At 42.4% G+C, this 18,728-nt stretch overlaps 1 protein-coding gene and 1 long non-coding RNA gene across 3 annotated transcripts in view; one reads left to right on the top strand and one right to left on the bottom strand.

The window, feature by feature from the left end:
* Positions 1 to 12,450, bottom strand: part of LOC121382055 — a 31,285-nt gene extending 18,835 nt beyond the window's left edge. The window contains exon 1 of one of the 2 annotated variants that reach the window (XM_041511531.1): positions 12,057 to 12,450. In XM_041511531.1, the coding sequence (XP_041367465.1) occupies positions 12,057 to 12,170 (114 nt within the window). In that variant the 5' untranslated portion in view covers positions 12,171 to 12,450. Of the gene's footprint in view, positions 1 to 2,896; positions 3,082 to 12,056 lie in introns of those variants that run through there. The other variant, XM_041511532.1, reaches the window with a different exon arrangement.
* A 1,075-nt stretch (positions 12,451 to 13,525) lies between these two features.
* Positions 13,526 to 17,605, top strand: LOC121380475. The gene is made up of 2 exons (XR_005958941.1): positions 13,526 to 13,802; positions 16,808 to 17,605. It is a non-coding gene; the product is annotated as an uncharacterized LOC121380475 (long non-coding RNA).
* Positions 17,606 to 18,728: the final 1,123 nt, after the last annotated feature.

Genomic DNA, 18,728 nt, shown 5'->3' with positions numbered 1-18,728 from the left:
AAGCATGCTTTCCAACTAAAACTATTTAACGCATTTACCGTTATTGTTAACGTATACGTTAGAAGTAAAAATCGGTTTCGGTGGTTTTAATTTCAGTGAACGGTTTTGCTTCTAAGTTTGATCATCACCTATCAGATTATTGAACATGATCTCCAGTATACGTGTCCTCTCAAACGGGAAAAAAAGTGCAATTTGAACGAACAGCTCGTTCTAAACTGTATCAAAATAAAACAGATCATGCCTTGGCATGTGGAATCAATATAGCACACCCGGACACCGAGTAGAACCCATACAATAATACGGCAGACAGCAAACGGAGAGACGTGTTAAAACGAAGTGACGTGTTAAAACCCGGACACGGTAGTTCCGATACAAATAATACGGCAGACAGCAAACGGAGAAAGGTGTTAAAACGAAGTGACGTGTTAAAACCCGGACACTGAGTAGAACCGATACAAACAACACGGCAGACAGCAAACGAAGAGACGTGTTAAAACCCGGACACCGAGTAGAACCGATACAAACAACACGGCAGACAGCAAACGAAGAGACGTGTTAAAACCCGGACACTGAGTAGAACCGATACAAACAACACGGCAGACAGCAAACGAAGACACGTGTTAAAACCCGGACACTGAGTAGAACCGATACAAACAACACGGCACAGCAAACGAAGAGACGTGTTAAAACCCGGACACTGAGTAGAACCGATACAAACAACACGGCAGACAGCAAACGAAGAGACGTGTTAAAACCCGGACACTGAGTAGAACCGATACAAACAACACGGCAGACAGCAAACGAAGACACGTGTTAAAACCCGGACACTGAGTAGAACCGATACAAACAACACGGCACAGCAAACGAAGACACGTGTTAAAACCCGGACACTGAGTAGAACCGATACAAATAATACGGCAGACAGCAAACGGAGAGACGTGTTAAAACGAAGTGACGTGTTAAAACCCGGACACCGAGTAGAACCGATACAAACAACACGGCAGACAGCAAACGAAGAGACGTGTTAAAACCCGGACACTGAGTAGAACCGATACAAACAACACGGCAGACAGCAAACGAAGACACGTGTTAAAACCCGGACACTGAGTAGAACCGATACAAATAATACGGCAGACAGCAAACGGAGAGACGTGTTAAAACGAAGTGACGTGTTAAAACCCGGAAACTGAGTAGAACCGATACAAACAACACGGCAGACAGCAAACGAAGAGACGTGTTAAAACCCGGACACCGAGTAGAACCGATACAAACAACACGGCAGACAGCAAACGAAGAGACGTGTTAAAACCCGGACACTGAGTAGAACCGATACAAACAATAAGGCAGAAAGCAAACGAAGAGACGTGTTAAAACCCGGACACTGAGTAGAACCGATAGAAACAACACGGCAAACAGCAAACGAAGAGACGTGTTGAAACCCGTACACTGAGTAGAACCGATACAAACAACACGGCACAGCAAACGAAGACACGTGTTAAAACCCGGACACTGAGTAGAACCGATACAAATAATACGGCAGACAGCAAACGGAGAGACGTGTTAAAACGAAGTGACGTGTTAAAACCCGGACACCGAGTAGAACCGATAGAAACAACACGGCAGACAGCAAACGAAGACACGTGTTGAAACCCGGACACTGAGTAGAACCGATAGAAACAACACGGCAGACAGCAAACGAAGACACGTGTTGAAACCCGGACACTGAGTAGAACCGATAGAAACAACACGGCAGACCGCAAACGAAGCGACGTAAAACCTGCTCGTTATCAGGTGATGGTTTCATTTCACTTTGTTTTCGTGTTTGTATCAAGTTGAGGTTCAAGCACGCTGTTTCGGCACACACTTCAGTTATCTGGGCTGTCTCGGTGAAATAACGGCGGACTGAGAAGGAAAGTAGTTGTGCTAATTAAGCAAACATTCGTTAACCCATATATCTCAATATAATGGTTCTGTTGGTTTAACGACACCACTGGAGCACATTGATTAATCAATCATCGGCTACTGGATGTCAAACATTTAGTAATTCTGACTCGTAGTCATCAGAGGAAACCCGCTACATTTTTTTTCTAATGCAGTAATGGATCTTTTATATGCACTTTTCCACAGACAGGAAAGCACATACCATGGCCTTTGTCCAATTGTGGTGCATTGGTTGGAACGAGAAACCCCAATCAGCTGAATGGATCCACCGAGCACTCAACCTGTATTAACAATGTCTATCATCTTACAATTTTGCATGAAAATTGGTGACGATGTCAAAAATGTGAAGAATTGACATAGAATGACCCAAACGGAACCTAAAATAAATATGCGAGGTTACCAGGGGAATAGACCGACTTCGCCAGACACAATTAAAGCATCCTTTTCCTTTTTGTCTTTCTGTCGATGGGTCCTTCCTGCCAGTAATACAATTAAGATGAGGAGGTAGTAATGAATGGCTGACTGAATGAATGAATGAATAAATGAATGAATGAATGGATGGATGGATGAGTGGATGGACGGACGGACGGATGGATCAATGGATGGATGGGTGCATGGATAAATGGCTGGCTGGATGGATGGATGGATGAATTAATGAATAACTGAATGAACGAATTGATGGATGGATGGATGAATGAATGGATGAATGAATGATAATAATGGTGGACGTGGTGATGATGATGATAATGGTGGACGTGGTAATAATGGTGATGATAATTAAATTAATTAATTAATGTTTAACGACACGCTAGCACGTGGGGTAATCAAGCGAATGAAAAGTAAATACAGCATACGAAGTATAACATTTCAGCCATGTCACTGAACGCGGTCCGTTTGAATCCATGAAAAACCAACAAAACCAAAATCAACAACTAAGAAAAAACACAACATCTACCTTCTTTTGTCCAGACGGCATCTTGAAAGACGACGACGACGACGACATCTTGAAAGATGATGACGACGACGACCTACGTCGTCTTGATCGGTACAGCGACATCAACACGGTTTTAACTCGGCGCAAAAAAATAAATTGTACTACGTTGTGCCACTGGCATTAAGAGTAAGAAAACTAAAGTCTTCCGTGTCTGTGACTATATATGAATATATACACACTGAGGACGAGTTTGTCACGGCGCACTTCGACACGGTCCGGCGCTCGGGTGTTTGCATCAACAGATCCCTGGAGACGGAACCAGGGCGGGTAATGGCGCGTGCTGCTCATCAATAGTGGATGACAACACTAGCTTGTTATACACGGCTCAAACACCGCTAAGTGCCGCATGGCCTGTCTGTACTATCGCTCTGTCAGTAGTTTTTGTAGTCATGATGATGATGATGATGGTGGTGGTGTAGGTGGTGATGATGATGATGATGATGATAATGGTGGAGGTGGTGATGATGATTATGATAATAGTGGAGGTGGTGATGATGATGATGATGGTGGTGGTGAAAGAAAGAAAGAAATGTTTTATTTAACGACGCACTAAACAGATTGTATTTACGGTTATATGGCGTCAGACATATGGTTAAGGACCACACAGATATTGAGAGAGGAAACCCGCTCTTTTCGATTAGAAGCAAGGGATCTTTTATATGCATCATCCCACAGAAAGGGTAGTACATACCACGGCATTTCATATACCAGTCGTGGTGCACTGGCTGGAACGAGAAATAGCCCAATGGGCCCACCGACGGGGATCGATCCCACACCGACCGCGCATCGAGCGAGCGCTGTACCACTGGGCTACGTCTCGCCCCGATAATGGTGGAGGTGGTGATGGTGATGATGATGATGATAATGGTGGAGGTGGTGATGGTGATGATGATGATGATAATGGTGGAGGTGGTGATGGTGATGATGATGATGATAATGGTGGAGGTGGTGGTGGTGGTGATGATGATGATGATAATAATAGTGGAGGTGGTGATTGTAATGATGATGATGATGATAATGGTGGAGGTGGTGATGGTGATAATGATGATGGTGATGATGATGATGATGGTGGTGGAGGTGATGATGATGATGATGATAATGGTAGAGGTGGTGATGGTGGTGGTGATGATGATGATGATGGTGATGATAATGGTAGAGGTGGTGATGATGATGATGATGATGGTGGCTGTGGTTTTAATGGTGGTGATAATGATGATGATAATGGTAATGGTGGAGGTGGTGATGTTAATGGTGGTGACGACGATGATGATGATGATGATGATGATGATGATGCCATATAATACGAGTGCCACACGCTTCAGAGTAAAGTGGAGAGAGAGGGAAAGAGAGGAACAAAGAATGAGGGGAGAGGCAGACAGAAATAGAGGGGAGGGAGACAGAGAGAGGGGGGGAGACAAAGAAGGAAAGTAATAAATAATTATCACTAGACGGTGGCAGACGTAGACGGAGGTAGTGACGAGTGTTAAACATGCTTATTAGCGTCGATTTCCTAATTTGTTAACCCAATTTCATGGCACAACAGGAAATCATTTCGCTAAATTCATTACGAGGGAAAATAACACATCGATTTGTTTTGGGGGGGTCTCTCCTGGTGCTACTAGTAATTTGGTCTCCAGAAAATAATTATAGGTTTTATTTGTCAAGAACTGTAGAACAAATAGAGGAAATAACAAGCGCATGTTGGAACCAAACCGTAATCAACTAACGGAAATGAAACTGCGTGATTTGCCCTTAAGTATTGTTCTGTTTTTGGCTTAATGATTTTACCTTCATTCATTCATTTTAATGACGTGCTTATAGCCAATTAAAGGTTCGTTTTCATAGGATGTAGCGTGCACGTGCTTTCCGAAACTTGCGGCTGCCGTACCAATGGGAGACATACGTTCGTTATCTCTCTTTAGCACTAAGACACCAGGTCCTCGGTGTTATCACATGAGCAGTACTAGAAACAACCTCTATTACAGTTGCAGATTACAACAGGAGTAAGGAGAGCATTTGCCCTCGGCAATTTATAATCTTGTATTTTTTAACAGTTGTATTCTGATTATTCTGGTATCCATAACATAATTATAATCTTAACACAAACCCTTCTCAACCGTTATCCTAGAACCGCACCTGTGATTTACATGAGTTTGTAAACTTAAAACGTTTATGTAAAAGATAAGTAATGTCGAATGCTTGTAAGATACCTAGCGGTGTTTGAAGTCGTGTCAATATCAAAGTACAGGGTTTATGTTTCAATAACGGTACATTCACCTGGATATTGTAATTGTTTTCATATTATGAACGTAAGTTAGTTTACTTCATTACGGTTTGTATTGATGCTGCGCCATTTGTGTGCTTTAATATAATATATATTTTGAAACTAAAATAACAACATAAGAACGTAAGAGAATTAATATTTTGACTTGAAAATTAATGTCTTCACTAACAAAATACAAATATTTCGGGATTGAATAATCCATTTCAGATTCTGACTTTGTTGGAAAATATTTAATTCACTTACTAGCAGTATGTAGGAATTCACAATTTGTAGGCCTACATCATTTATATTTTAACTTAATCAATTCTTCACTAAATATAAAACAGGAATGCAAAAACAATTAATGAATAAATACGTACGATCGCAAGAAATCCACGTAAAACATAACCCAACACGATATTTAAAGGGCCTATCTCGAGTTTCCTGCGGGACAGGCGTGTTCGAAACCATGGCATGGTTATTTGCGCACGTTCTATGTTTTCATTGACAGCCGCGTACACATTTATTTTATTTTATTTCTCAAACTCGTTTTGTTTTAGGGGCGTGACGTAGCCCAATGGCAAGCGATCGCTGGATGCGCTGTCGATTTGGGATCGACACCCGTCGGTGGGCCCATTGGGCTGTTTCTCGTTCCAGCCAGTGCACCATGACTGGTATGTCAAAGGCTGTGGTATGTATTATCCTGTCTGTGTGGTGGTGCGTATAAAAGATCCCTTGCTACTAATGGAAAAATGTAGCGGGTTTCCTCTCTAAGACTATATGTCAAAATTACCAAATGTTTGACATCCAATAGCTGATGATTAAAAAAAATCAATGTGCTCTAGTGGTGTTGTTGAACAAAACAAACCTTTTTTAAACGTTTCGTTTTAACACACGTTCTGCTATGATCACGACCGTGTATCCGTGTTACTATCTAGTGTTTGACATTTCATTAAGTTATCTCGGTTTCCCCAGCTCCGTCAAGAGGCAATGAAATAATCCAGAACAAATATTTCTCCTATATCAGATTTGACGGTCAACACAGAGCTTAAATTGCGAGTCATTCGGACGAATACTCTATTTGCTTTACCCCCATTCACCCAGACCAGCTTACTACAACACGACCAGCTCACTACAACACGACCAGCTCACTACACCACGACCAGCCCACTACAACACGACCAGCTCCTTACAACACAACCAGCTCCTTACAACACGACCAGCCCACTGTAACACGACCAGCCCACTACAACACACCAGCTCACTACAACACGACCACCTCCTTACAACACGACCAGCTCACTACAACACGACCAGCTCCTTACAACACGACCAGCTCACTACAACACGACCAGCCCACCACAACACGACCAGCTCCTTACAACACGACCAGCTCACTACAACACGACCAGCTCACTACACTACGACCAGCTCACTACACCACCACCAGCTCACTACAACATGACCAGCTCACTACACCACGACCAGCCCACTACAACACGACAAGCTCAGTACAACACGACCAGCCCACTACAACACGACCAGCTCACTACAACACGACCAGCTCACAACACGACCAGCTCACTACAACACGACCAGCTCACTACACCACGACCAGCTGACTACTACACTCACCACGACCAGCTCACTACACCACGACCAGCTCAACACGACCACGCCACTACAACACGACCTGCTCAACACGACCAGCTGACTACAACACGACCAGCCTACTACAACATGACCAGCTCACTATAACACGACCAGCTCACTACAACACTACAACACTACCAGCTCACTACAACACGACCGGCTCAACACGACCACGTCACTACAACACGACCAGCTCACTACAACACGACCAGCTCACTACACCACGACCAGCTGACTACAACACGGCCAGCTCAACACGACCACGTCACTACAACACGACCAGCTCACTACAACACGACCAGCTCACTACACCACGACCAGCTGACTACTACACTCACCACGACCAGCTCACTACACCACGACCAGCTCAACACGACCACGTCACTACAACACGACCTGCTCAACACGACCAGCTGACTACAACACGACCAGCCTACTACAACATGACCAGCTCACTATAACACGACCAGCTCACTACAACACGACCAGCTCACTACACCACGACCAGCTCACTACAACACGACCGGCCCAACACGACCAGCTCACTACAACACGACTTCCTACTACAACACGACCAGCTCACTACAACACGACCAACTCACTACAACACGACCAGCTCACTAAAACACGGTCAGCTCACTACAACACGACCAGCTCACTACAACACGACCAGCTCACTATACCACGACCAGCTCAACACGACCATTTCACTACAACACGAACAGCTCAACACGACCAGCTCACTACAACACGAACAGCTCACTACACCACGACCAGCTCACTACACCATGAACAGCTCAACACGAACAGCTCACTACAACACGACCAGCTCACTACAACACGACCAGCCTACTAAAACACGACCAGCTCACTACAACACGACCAGCTCACTACAACACGGCCAACTCACTACACCATGACCAGCTCAACACGACCAGCCTACTACAACACGACCAGCCTACGACAACACGACCAGCTCACTACAACACGACCAGCCTACTAAAACACGACCAGCTCACTACAACACGACCAGCTCACTACAACACGGCCAACTCACTACAACACGACCAGCTCACTAAAACACGGTCAGCTCACTACAACATGACCAGCTCACTAAAACACGGTCAGCTCACTACAACACGACCAGCTCACTACAACACGACCCGCTCACTAAAACACCAGCTCACTACAACACGACCAGCTCACTACAACACGACCAGCTCACTACAACACGACCTTACCAATACGGCAGTGTTCTAGGTAGGATTTGAATACGGAACTAACAGGAAGGATCACCTACAGATACTGATACGAGAATGAGGTCGCTGGGGTGTTAGAAGAGAGGTTGCTGGGGTGTTGGAAGAGAGGTTGCTGGGGTGTTGAGAAGAGAGGTTGCTGGGTGTTGGAAGAGATGTTGCTGATGTGTTAGAAGAGAGGTTGCTGGGGTGTTGGGAAGAGAGGTCGCTGGGGTGTTGGAAGAGAGGTTGCTGGGGTGTTAGAAGAGAGGTTGCTGGGGTGTTGGAAGAGAGGTTGCTGGGGTGTTGAGAAGAGAGGTTGCTCGGTGTTGGAAGAGAGGTTGCTGGGGTGTTGGGAAGAGAGGTCGCTGGGGTGTTGGAAGAGACGTTGCTGGGGTGTTGGAAGAGAGGTTGCTGGGGTGTTAGGAAGAGAGGTTGCTGGGGTGTTGGAAGAGAAGTTGCTGGGGTGTTGGAAGAGAGGTTGCTGGGGTGTTGGGAAGAGAGGTTGCTGGGGTGTTAGAATAGAGGTTGCTGGGGTGTTGGAAGAGAGGTCGCTGGGGTGTTAGAAGAGAGGTCGCTGGGGTGTTGGAAGAGAGGTTGCTAGGGTGTTTGAAGAGAGGTCGCTGGGATGTTGGGAAGAGGGGTCGCTGGGGTGTTGTAAGAGAGGTTGCTAGGGTGTTTGAAGAGAGGTCGCTGGGGTGTTGGAAGAGAGGTTGCTGGATTACGGATTGCGATGTGTTCTGAGCCACCTAGAGGGGTCGTGCCAATGTCATTACCTGATTTTAACTACTGGGGGCGGGTACTGTTTGTGTAGCGGACCGTGTGTCTCTATTAATCCTTTGTCTCCGTGTGTTTTAGCTGATAATCATGTTAATGCGACTCACAGCGAAATTTATTATTTAATGATAGGTTTAGGGCGACAGGTGAACAGCTACAAACCACTTTAACAGACCGTCGCACACGCGGACATAGATACGTGTTACATATTTAATAGATAACGGTTTACAGCCCACCAAAGCGAGGCTAAATGAGGGGGCAGATACGTGTTATCGAGCTGTCCGGTAATTAGGACAGTTAACCTAATTACAAAAGTCACGGACTAGAAATCATCTCTTTCAAATTATTCGTACATACACAACAGTACAAAATATATATATATATAATCTGTGTGTGTGTGGGGGGTGGGGGATGTATACAGCTTTTTGTGTGTATGTGTATGTGAGTATCATATTACTTATGTGTATGCGTATAACTGTGTGTATATATATGTGTATGTGTATGTTTATGGCTGTGTATGTGTATGACTATGTGTTTATGTATATACATATGTGTATGTGTATTTGTATACTTATGTGTATGTATGTATTTATGTGTATACATATTGTTTGTAGGGGCGGGGCGTAGTCCAGGGGTAAAGCGTTCGACTCATGCGCGGTCGGTCTAGGATCGATCCCCGTTGGTTGACACATTGTGCTACCTTGTTCGTTTCAGCCAGGGTATATGAAAGGCCGTGGTATGTGCTATCCTGTCTATGGGATGGTGCATATAAATGATACATTGCTATTATGGAAAAATTTAGCGGGCTTCCTCTCTAAGACTGTCAAAATTACCAAATGTTTAGCATCCAATAGCCGATGATTAATAAATCAATGTGCTCTCATTATGCGTTAAACAATATAAACTTTAACATATGTGTGTGTCTGTGCAGGTGTATGTGTGCATATGTGTGTTGGTGGGTAGGTGGATTTTTGTGCTCATGTTTGTGTATGCCTCTGTGTGTGTGTGTGTGTGTGTGTGTGTGTGTGTGGAAACATGACTTGTTAACATGTGGTTGTTTAATACAGGTAACTGTGTATCAAGGTCATCTGGTAGAAACAGGTGTCTGCTAACTGGAGGTGGTCACTTCTTTCATTCTCTTGTTTAGTTGTACCCGAATACTGTTGTTGTTGTTGTTGTGGCTGGTCGGAAACCGAGTTAACCTTGGAACTGAATGGGACATTCACTTGTTCTTTTCAAGCAACAAACCTCATAGCAGAATTGATTTTGGTTCCAAATATTTCACTCCGGTACGCATTCGTGTACGTTAATGTGCAGCAAACCTATCACAATACCTTTCACAGATCAAATAAAACCACTAATAGTGTTAAAAAAAGCTTTTCTACAAATATGTCATATCGCATATGTATCTTGTTGCTTGTATCACATTTTGATGGCAGTAGACACCCGTATTAAATGTGTATGCCGTCACGGTACCGTGTGCTAGCACATACCATTAAAAGGCGTATAACCTACGTTTTAAACTGACCATTTTGAGCAAACCTATTATCACTGTGTGTGTGTGTGTGTGTGTGTGTGTGTGTGTGTGTGTGCGTGCGTGCGTCTGTATACGTATGTATATATGTATGTGTGGGGGTGGATGGATGGACGGACGGACGGACGAACGGATGGATGGATGGATGGATGGATGGACGGACGGACGGACGGACGGACGGACGGGCGGGCGGGCGGATGGAGGGAGGCATGGATGGACGCGTGTACGCAAAATATAATCTTATTTGATGAAAATTCATTGTGTACAAACAAATTGTTTCTGGGTTATGTTTATTTTCATTGAAACTGAAAGCTGTATACAATGACATAAAGTGAAATCTGTATACAATGACATAAAGTGAAAACTGTATACAATGACATAAATTGAAAGCTGTATACAATGACAAAGTGAAAGCTGTATACAATGACAAAGTGAAAGCTGTATACAATGACATAAAGTGAAAACTGTATACAATGACATAAAGTGAAAGCTGTATACAATGACAAAGTGAAAACTGTATACAATGACATAAAGTGGAAGCTGTATACATGACATAAAGTGAAATTACGAACGAAATGTTATTTCATGTTGCTTTCTACACAGTTCTATTTACGATTATATGGCGTCGGACATATAGTTATTGACCACGCATATAATGAGAGAGAAAACCCGCTGTTGTCACTCAATGGATTACATGTTTCGACTAGCAGCAAGGGATCTTTTATATGTACCATCCAATAGACAGGATACCATATACCAGTTGTTGAGCACTTGCTGGATGGGTCCAACGACGGGAATCGGTCTAGACTGATCGCTTACCAGGCGATGTGTCGATTATTTCTTGTAACATTCCAAGACAACAACAATTGCTCGTCTCAGTCAAAGGAAAGGAAATTTGCATCTGTTACGTCTAGACAAATGAAAGTGTTTCGTAACCGGTAACTCAAAAGGTCACTTTTATCGATCGAAAGCCTTGAGGTTACGTCGTGGGTATGTGTGATGGGATTACTACTAAGTGTGTTACATGTTTCTAGTGGCTTTACGAGGTTGACTCTGTCCTGAGTGCCCCATATCACGTCACTGAATACCGTTACGGTGGACTTAGGTCATTATATACAGTAGGCCAATGTGGAGCTGGCGAAGTCAGAGCTTGTGCCCACGACAGGCCTGTTTGAACAGTCATCTGATGGAAGCATGCCACAAATTACCCACACTCACAGCTGGCGGAGTTCTAACAACTCCTCGTGTTTACGTACTGGGTTCGTATCATAGTTCCGGTTCCAAGCAGAGGTGTTTTGCGATAATAGTGCCGAATTGCATTTTTTATATATATTTTATTTCCTATTTCAACCTACTCTAACATATGGCATCTTTCCATAAATGTGTCAATCAAAGGACTTTTCAAATGCATTTTCATTAAAAAAAAAATTCAATTAAAAACGACTTTCTCCTCATCTCACTATATGTAATAATTGGACGTGGGGAACAAATTCTCATTGAGAGAGAGAGAGAGAGAGAGAGAGAGAGAGAGAGAGAGAGAGAGAGAGAGAGAGAGAGAGAGAGAGAGTGACAGAGAGAAAGACAGAAAGAATGAGAGAGAGAGAGAGAGTGACAGAGAGAACGAGAGAGAGAGAGGGGGGGGGGGGGGGAGTCACCCACCTGAAGTGTTGGTATATCAGGGAAGACTCCATCCTCGTCTTGCACAGAAAACATTTCATCAATCTCATGACTGCTCGCTTTGGTTGCGTTTTCCGTCTTTTCGACAGTCTCCATTTTCTCTAAGCCCCGACTTAAGTACTGGCAACACAGTACAAGAAAGTTAATTAAAGTCACTTCACGCAGAAACAATAAGAGCACTTAATAAGTCATTTTATGTCGACTGAAAAGAAAGCTCCTGCAAATTCGACATTTTATTTATCGCACTTTTTCCACCATCTGTCGTGTTGAAATGCTTTTCGAGTGTTTGTGACTGACAGCTCGACCCACCGTTAATACTGGCAGTGTGCACACAACGGTAAGGAATCTACCCGTTACGGCATGCTGTAACACTGTGTCAACACAACGTCGCCACGCATGCGCTTTGTAACACCGGTACCCCCACACGGTTATTTATGATTTGTGATTTTTTCGACTGGGTATAAACCTTCAGTGTTAGCTATTGTCCTTAGACTTACAATGGTCCCGCCATGGAAACGTGTAAACAATGAAATTTTATCAGCCTCGCTATGTCCTAATCGCTTGATTACGGCTCTCCTGGTTTTCAGTATGACAAAACCAGGAAAAGAATGTCTAGTGGAACAGTTTGTGTATTACAGTCTAGATAAAGAATATGTTTGTGTATTACAGTCTAGATCAAGAATATGTTTGTGTATTAGTTTAGATAAAGAATATGTTTGTGTATTACAGTCTAGATCAAGAATCTGTTTGTGTATTACAGTCTAGATCAAGAATATGTTTGTGTATTAGTTTAGATAAAGAATATGTTTGTGTATTACAGTCTAGATCAAGAATCTGTTTGTGTATTACAGTCTAGATAAACAATATGTTTTTGTATTACAGTCTAGATCAAGAATCTGTTTGTGTATTACAGTCTAGATCAAGAATCTGTTTGTGTATTACAGTCTAGATAAATAATATGTTTTTGTATTACAGTCTAGATCAAGAATCTGTTTGTGTATTAGTTTAGATAAATAATATGTTTGTGTATTACAGTCTAGATAAAGAATCTGTTTGTGTATTACAGTCTAGATCAAGAATCTGTTTGTGTATTAGTTTAGATAAATAATATGTTTGTGTATTACAGTCTAGATCAAGAATCTGTTTGTGTATTAGTTTAGATAAATAATATGTTTGTGTATTACAGTCTAGATAAAGAATCTGTTTGTGTATTACAGTCTAGATCAAGAATCTGTTTGTGTATTAGTTTAGATAAATAATATGTTTGTGTATTACAGTCTAGATAAAGAATATGTTTGTGTATTACAGTCTAGATCAAGAATCTGTTTGTGTATTAGTTTAGATAAATAATATGTTTGTGTATTACAGTCTAGATAAAGAATATGTTTGTGTATTACAGTCTAGATAAAGAATATGTTTGTGTATTAGTTTAGATAAATAATATGTTTGTGTATTACAGTCTAGATCAAGAATCTGTTTGTGTATTACAGTCTAGATAAACAATATGTTTTTGTATTACAGTCTAGATCAAGAATCTGTTTGTGTATTACAGTCTAGATCAAGAATCTGTTTGTGTATTACAGTCTAGATAAATAATATGTTTTTGTATTACAGTCTAGATCAAGAATCTGTTTGTGTATTACAGTCTAGATCAAGAATCTGTTTGTGTATTACAGTCTAGATCAAGAATCTGTTTGTGTATTACAGTCTACATAAACAATATGACGAGTAAGTATCTGAAGAGCTCTATACATAGCTCCCCTTTATCTTGCGGCGAACCGTTCCGAAATGCGCCCAATTCCTTCATAGAAACTGTGCAACCTTTTTCTTTTGATTTGATCCTACGGGACATTCAAAATTCCATAGCACAAAAACTTCTACCCACCAACACCCAACCCATCCCACCCCCCACCCCAACCCGCTACCGATCCCGGTGGGGCTGCTGGTGCTCCCTTCCACCTGTCAGCGCGGGCGGTCCCCTCTCCCACCCACCCCAACCCTTTTCCTGTACTGGACAGAAGAGCCGGCCAAGGCCGGCACCTGTGCCCATGACAGGCGTGCGTTACAACAGCTTGCTCTGAATGTGCACGTAAAACCCTATGACCTGACCTGACTATTCTTCGAACCTCGCGATGCAGACAAAACCCTCTCAGTGACGCCACTGACCTGACTATTCTCTGAAACTCGCGATGGAGACGAAACCCTCTCAGTGACGCCACTGACCTGGCTATTCTCCGAACCTCGCGATGCAGACGAAACCCTCTCAGTGCCGCCACTGACCTGGCTATTCTCCGAACCTTGTGACCTGACTATTCTCCGAACCTCGCGATGCAGACGAAATACTCTCAGTGACGCCACTGACCTGACTATTCTCCGAACCTCGCGATGCAGACGAAATACTCTCAGTGACGCCACTGACCTGACTATTCTCCGAACCTCGCGATGCAGACAAAACCCTCTCAGTGCCGCCACTGACCTGGCTATTCTCCGAACCCCGCGATGCAGACAAAACCCTCTCAGTGCCGCCACTGACCTGGCTATTCTCCGAACCTCGTGACCTGACTATTCTCCGAACCTCGCGATGCAGACGAAATACTCTCAGTGACGCCACTGACCTGACTATTTTCCGAACCTCGCGATGCAGACAAAACCCTCTCAGTGCCGCCACTGACCTGGCTATTCTCCGAACCTCGTGACCTGACTATTCTCCGAACCTCGCGATGCAGACGAAATACTCTCAGTGACGCCACTGACCTGATTATTCTCCGAACCTCGCGATGCAGACAAAACCCTCTCAGTGACGCCACTGACCTGGCTATTCTCTGAACCTCGCGATGATTGATTTATAATTGATTTAAGTTTTACTAATTATAGTTCTATATATGCAACTAAATGCACTTCCCCATAGACAGGACAGTATATACCACGGTATTTGATGTGCAAGTCATTCTGCACTGGCTGGGAAGAAAATCGAGTTAATGAAGCCTAAATATTGTCCGATTCATCGCATGTATAATATATATTACTAAACATAAGCGTTCGCTTTGTAGATACGATGGCTTTTGAGGTTGTTTGTTGTTTGTTTTGAGTTGTTTTGTTTTTGCATTTAAAAAAAAAAGTTTTCAATTTTTAATAAATAAATAAATAAATAACTTAAGATCGTTCGGTGTTTGTAACTAAATGACGTAATTGCCACCTGTGACTAAAACAAATTAAGCATACCTTATGTCTTGTGTAATAAATCTTTCTCAACATAGGCAGGTGCCAAAACTGCTTCTGTTAATGTTCACGTATATCGATTTGTTAATAACCAGATTCCGGCCTGAACAGTTATTGATGTATTGCAGGGCTTATAATCCTTATTGTATGTGATTTACTAAAATCCACTTCGATCGTTTCCTCTTTGTCGCCTTCAAAAGAACGACCTTAGTTTGGAATCGCGCCGTAGGTAAAATTAGGAATGACTGCAAAAGGCAGTTGCCTACACCCCGACATTTTCTGAATAAGAAAGAAAGAAATGTTTTATTTAACGACGCACTCAACACATTTTATTTACAGTTATATGGCGTCAGACATATGGTTAAGGACCACACAGAGTTTGAGAGGAAACCCGCTGTCACCACTACATGGACTACTCGATTAGCAGCAAGGGATCTTTTATTTGCGCTTCCCACAGGCAGGATAGCACAAACCATGGCCTTTTTTAAAAACCAGTTATGGATCACTGGTCGGTGCAAATGCGGAGCACTCACTCATGGTTTGGAGTCGGTATCCGGATTAAAAATCCCATGCCTCGACTGGGATCCGAACCCAGTACCTACGCCTGTAGACCGATGGTCTAACCACGACGCCGGTTTTTTTTCTGAATAATAACCCGTCAGTAACATAATGGCGACGGATGCCCATAATGACAGAGACTGGTGAGTTTGATGATGGTGCTCATGGTAATTTGATGATAGCAGGTGGTTATAATGTGATGGTGGTGGTGACGATGATGGTGGTGGTGGTGATGATGGTGGTGGTGATGATGATGGTGGTGGTGACGATGATGTTGGTGGTGGTGACGATGATGGTGGTGGTGGTGATGATGATGATGATAGTGGTGGTGATGATGGTGATGGTAATGACGATGATGGTGATGATGATGGTGGTGATGATGATGATAATGTTGGTGATGATGATGGTGATAATGTTGGTGATGATGATGGTGATAATGTTGGTGATGATGATGATGATAGTGGTGATGATGGTAATGACGATGATGGTGGTGATGATGATGATAATGTTGGTGATGATGATGGTGATAATGTTGGTGATGATGATGATAGTGGTGATGATGGTAATGATGGTGATGTTGATGGTGATAATGTTGGTGGTGGCGATAATAGTGGTGGTGGTAATGACGATGATACTACTAATGATGATAGTGGTGATGATGATGACGATGATGGCGGTGGTGGTGATGATGATGGTGGTGGTGGTGGTGATTGTGATGATGTTGATGTAGCAGTAGCAGCAGTAGTGTACAAACATAATGTGTTATTTTCCCCATCATCCTGGTATTCGTATTACTCAAAATGTATTTTATTCAAAACTGAAAAGCCATCTACTTTTGGAAGTACATCAGTCACTTGAAAGATTTAATAACTTCGTAAACATGTCAGAAACAATCTATAAATAACATAGAAAAACAAATTTAGGTACTTATGGATGATTTATATATATATTTCCAGATTCAGTAATTGGTGAGACGACATAGCAGTGATTGGAGAATGGTTTAACGACGTTCATCATCGGCTTCAACCGTGTTTCAAGAACGACAGACTTTAAAACGCATACACGAATTGGGCGTAAAACAGACAGAACACAACGTATTTGTTTTAGTTTCTAAATAGCATTTATAAATTGTGTTCAGTTATTACTTGTTAAAAGTGTGCATGGATGTTATCAACACCCTGTGTACCATAACGTGCTGTATCGGACATTTTCTGATTGCAAGTGAGTAAACAGACTCAAAAAGAGAAAGACAGATTCGCTAGTAAACTTGTAAAATCTATAGCAACAAAGGTCCTCCGACTTGTAGTAATAGAAGAGTAGTTCGACAGTAGCCGTGTAAAGCGAATCCAGCTTAGTTTGACAAACCAGTAGTAATAGAAGAGTAGTTCGACAGTAGCCGTGTAAAGCGAATCCAGCTTAGTTTGACAAACCAGTAGTAATAGAAGAGTAGTTCGACAGTAGCCGTGTAAAGCGAATCCAGCTTAGTTTGACAAACCATTCACAAAGGCCAAATAACAGTAGTTTATAGATTTATTACACACTATTTTTGACTTTGAATTAATAGTGTTCTATGAATGAATGCATGAATGAATGAATGCATGAATGAATGAATGAATGAATGTTTAACGTCATCCCAACCTAATTTCAGCTACTGGATGTCAGAAAAAGGTATGTGAACGAAGGAAAGTTGGTGAAACATTCACCAAAACAATGTGTGGAGCTGTGGTTAGTAATAAACAGACGTTTAAAATGTATTTGTATTTTCATTTTATCACCAAAACTGTTTTATACATGTATACGTATACTATACACTATCGCAAGTTTAACGACATCTAAACGTGAGAGAACATCCGTTGTAGGTCATTTCGTCTCTGATAAACACTGGACATTATTATATTAGAATCTTGATTGGTTGTTTCACGGTGATGAAACGGTCATGTCATAATGCTATCATCCAATGAAATAAGCACGATCAAAATCGAATGTATAAGTTAATTGCAATCGCATAAGCTGTAACTAGAGAATAATACATGAGTGGCCGGTAGATACCATTTTTCTCCACGAGTTGTGAGATAAATGGTATCTAACGGACACAAATGTATTATTCTATTTCTTACATATCCTGAAAAACCAGGTTTTAAGCAAATTTTAACATCTTTTTCGACTAAAGGTTATCTACAGACGTTGCACTTGTAGCTAACTTACGCCTCACAGACACATCATTGTCAGGTTAACTATAAGTCAGTGTAATCTATTTCCACCGTGTTGTTTTTCATTGGTTGTATGGCACTGGTGACCTGGTCATCACCTAGGAGCAGCCAGTCGTATGTCTTGAAATTGTTAACACAGGTACGTGTGTAAACAACTATGTGTTATCAAGCATAACACACGATGTTCTCACCAACGGGTGTGCAAGAAATGAGTTTTAATTGGAAAGACGTTTAAATTTATTTTGAACCGGGTTTTGGAGGACATGTAAGGAATAGACTACTACATTCGTGTCCGTTAGATACAATGTATCTTACAACTCATTGTACCCAACACGTTTTGGATGGTTAGACAAGTTTGAACCATCTAGTAAAATAAATGGCATCTAATGAGAGAGAGAGAGAGAGAGAGAGAGAGAGAGAGAGAGAGAGAGAGAGAGAGAGAGAGAGAGAGAGGGAGGGAGGGAGGGATGGATGGATGGATGGATGGATGGATGGATGGATGGATGGATGGATGGATGGATAGATAGATAGATAGATATAGATGTATGTATGTATGTATGTATGTATGTATTGCCCCAGTCAATATAACTGATACAAAGGTGGTGAAGCAGTGACAGCATCTTCACATACATGTAATCTGTGATCGTCATTAGCGGTCCAAGCGCTC

This window comes from Gigantopelta aegis, chromosome 9 (genome assembly GCF_016097555.1).
Source record: "Gigantopelta aegis isolate Gae_Host chromosome 9, Gae_host_genome, whole genome shotgun sequence".
Classification (NCBI taxonomy): Eukaryota; Metazoa; Mollusca; class Gastropoda; order Neomphalida; family Peltospiridae; genus Gigantopelta; species Gigantopelta aegis.
The sequence above is the reverse complement of the archived record's forward strand: the minus strand, read 5'-3'. Positions and strand labels throughout refer to the sequence as shown.